At 46.4% G+C, this 3,053-nt stretch overlaps 1 protein-coding gene across 1 annotated transcript; it reads right to left on the bottom strand.

Moving 5' to 3' along the window:
* Nucleotides 1-4: 4 nt before the first annotated feature.
* On the bottom strand, nucleotides 5-2,328 carry LOC102737072 (protocadherin gamma-A3-like; the record flags this gene model as incomplete). The annotated part of the gene is made up of 1 exon (XM_081809919.1): nucleotides 5-2,328. A coding segment is annotated over exon 1 (1,962 nt), but the record flags the coding sequence as incomplete, so codon positions are not given.
* Nucleotides 2,329-3,053: the final 725 nt, after the last annotated feature.

Below are 3,053 nucleotides of genomic sequence, written 5' to 3'. Positions count from 1 at the left end.
CCGAGAGAGGGGGCTGGCCGTGGTCCTGCACCGCCACCACCAGGCTCTGCTTGAGCGCGTCTCTGTCCAGCAGGGCCCGCGCCGTGCGCACCTCGCCCGTGTGCAGCCCCACCGCGAAGAGCCCTGGCTCGCTCGCCTTGAGCAGGCGGTAGGACAGCCAGGCGTTCTGGCCCGAGTCTCTGTCCACCGCCACCACCTTAGTGACCAGGTAGCCGGGCTCTGCGGAGCGGGGCGCCAGCTCCACGCCTGTGGAACCGTCGGTGGGGAAGGCGGGGTACAGGATTTCGGGCGCATTGTCGTTCTGGTCCAGCACAAATATGCTCAATGACACATTGCTGCTGAGTGGAGGGTTCCCACTGTCACTGGCTGTCACCAATAGCTGTAGGTCTCTAACCTGCTCATAGTCAAAGGAACGGAGCGCATACAGGACACCGGTGTCAGAATTGATGGAGACATAGGTGGAGAGAGGCGCTCCCTGGATAGTATCCTCAGTCAGTGCATAAGTGATGTGGGCATTGTGGATGCTGTCAGGATCCTGGGCGGTCACACAGAAAATGGAAGCTCCCCTGGGGTTGTTTTCAGGAATGTAGGCAGAGTAGGAGGACTGACTGAAGGCAGGCGGGTTGTCATTGATGTCTGCAACACGCAGAGTGATATGAGTACTTGTGGACAGTGGGGGATTTCCTCCATCTGTGGCTCTGAGAGTGATGTTATATTCAGACACCTGTTCACGGTCTAGAGATCTGGCTGTCACTAAGCGGTAATATTGGTCTATTGATTTTTCTAAATTAAATGGCATATTTCCCAGGACAAAAACTGTGACTTGCCCATTTTGCCCAGAATCCCGGTCGTGTACATTGATAAGGGCAATTTCTCTTCCAGCAGTAGCCTCTTCTGGGACTGATCCAGTAAGAGAAGTGATAATAATTTCTGGGGCGTTGTCATTCACATCCAGAACTGTGACTAATATCTTAGCTCTTGAAAGGAGACCAGGTCCATCTTGTGCTTCAATTTTAATTTCATAGAATGTAGCATCCTCATAATCTAGACTTTTTAAAATTGATATATCTCCAGTCACTGAATTGAGATCAAACATCTGAGCGACGCTCCCAGGCATTTTATCTAGAATATAGGACACTTGAGCATTGAATCCTTCGTCAGGGTCAGTGGCATTCACTGTGAGCAGCGTGGTACCCACTGGCAAGTTCTCCGGAACACTTACTTGATATTCAGGTTGAGTAAATACTGGTGGGTTGTCATTTGCATCCAGAACTACCACTTGGATGCATAAGTTGCCAGAGAGGACAGGGTTTCCACCATCAGAAGCAATGAGGACAAGCTGGTGAACTTTCTTTTGCTCACGGTCCAGAGCCCTCTCCAGCACCAGCTCTGGGTACTTGGCCCCATCAGAGACATGCTTCACAGCCAGGGAAAAGTAGTCATTGGGGCTGAGGTGGTAGTTCTGAAGGGAGTTCATGCCCACATCTGGGTCAAATGCAGTCTTAAGTGGAAATCGAGTTCCAGGAGCCGTTAGTTCACCAATTTTTATTAACAATTCCTCTGTTAGAAAATCAGGAGCATTATCATTAATGTCTTTAATTTCTATTTCTACTTCAAAAATTTTCAATTTGTCTTCAACCAGGATGTTAAATTTTACCAGACACAGTGCGCTCTGAGCGCAGAGCTCCTCCCGGTCTATCCTGCCTGCCGTGACCAAGCTGCCGCTTTGCAGGTTCAAAGCAAAGAGCTGCGTCCTACCTCTGGAGACGATGCGGACTCCATGCTCCGCCAGCTCCCAGGGCTCGAGTTCCAGGTTCTTGGAGATGTTGCCCACAAAGGAGCCTTTGTCCAGCTCCTCCTGCACTGAATAGTGGATCTGCCCGGATCCAGTCTTGCACAGCGTCCCCAGAAGCATGCACAGCAGGGTCAGTCCTCTGCGGTGTTTGAATCTCAGATATTTTGTCATTTCCTCTTTGGTGAATTATTTTCTGTGAATTCGGTTCCAAGTGCCCACGACGGACTCAAATCTTATTTTTTCTCAAGGAACTAAGGCTTTTATGGTCCTAATTTATATGTCACAGAGCTGGTTGACTGACAAACTGAGCTTTGTAGCAGCCTCGGATCTTCTGGAATCTGACTGACTGGTTCTTTGCTTTTTAGGAACAAGGAAATGGTGGACCAGCGCTCAAGCTCCGTTTTCCTCCTTGAATGGTCAACAGCGACACTCAGAGGCCTAACGGTTTACTGCACCCTCTCAGACAAACCCAAGTTAGTAATTTTTAAGTTTCCCAACACCTGAAATCATCTTTATCAGAGGTAATGGGACTGGTGTTTATTTCCCACAGCTGAATTGCTATATGTTAAAGTATGTAACTTCAACTTCCTTGGGAAGCCATGCTCTAACCTTAACACCACTAATATTGCTTTAAATATGCTGGAGTTACTGTTTTGAAATGTTCAAAATTTAAAAACCACAAAAAAAAAATCAGCCATATTTATAATTATATTTATCAAAGTTTGTCCTTGATAGCCTGACATCTTAGTTTCAATATTTTAATTTAACCCATTCATTAAAAATATAATTGGATGTTAGACGATATGTGGGGATTTAAGGTAAATGATATGAACATAACCACTCCCTCGCCCCAAAGCTATGAAGATACAATCAAACAAGGAATTCCAGTGCATTGAGAAAGCTACCAAAATGGGCGAAGCCAAAGGTGATGGGAGGGCCTCCAACCTGGCCTTGGAGGTTAGCAAAGGCTCTCCCAAGAAACATGACAGGAGTGAATCAGGGAAAAGGCCTGGATGTGAAAGAGAACGGTATGGCAATGTCTAGATGTGAGAGAGAAACCAAAGAACTTCAGGGTACTGGAAGTAGTTCACTCTGCCTAAATCTAGAGTGAGGGTGTTTTTTAAAGACCCAAACTGAAACTAGTAGAGATAAACTTTTGTTTTGTGTTCCAGAAATGCTTTCTCTGTATTTGTTTTTCTCTCCAAGCACAGAAATAGAAATATATTTGTCATTTCAAGCATGTACTGTTATAAACTTA

This window comes from Leptonychotes weddellii, unplaced genomic scaffold, assembly GCF_054177405.1.
Source record: "Leptonychotes weddellii isolate Sample4059 unplaced genomic scaffold, ASM5417740v2 HiC_scaffold_15457, whole genome shotgun sequence".
NCBI lineage: Eukaryota > Metazoa > Chordata > Mammalia > Carnivora > Phocidae > Leptonychotes > Leptonychotes weddellii.
Note: the sequence above shows the minus strand (reverse complement) of the source record. Positions and strands in the feature narration are given on the sequence as shown.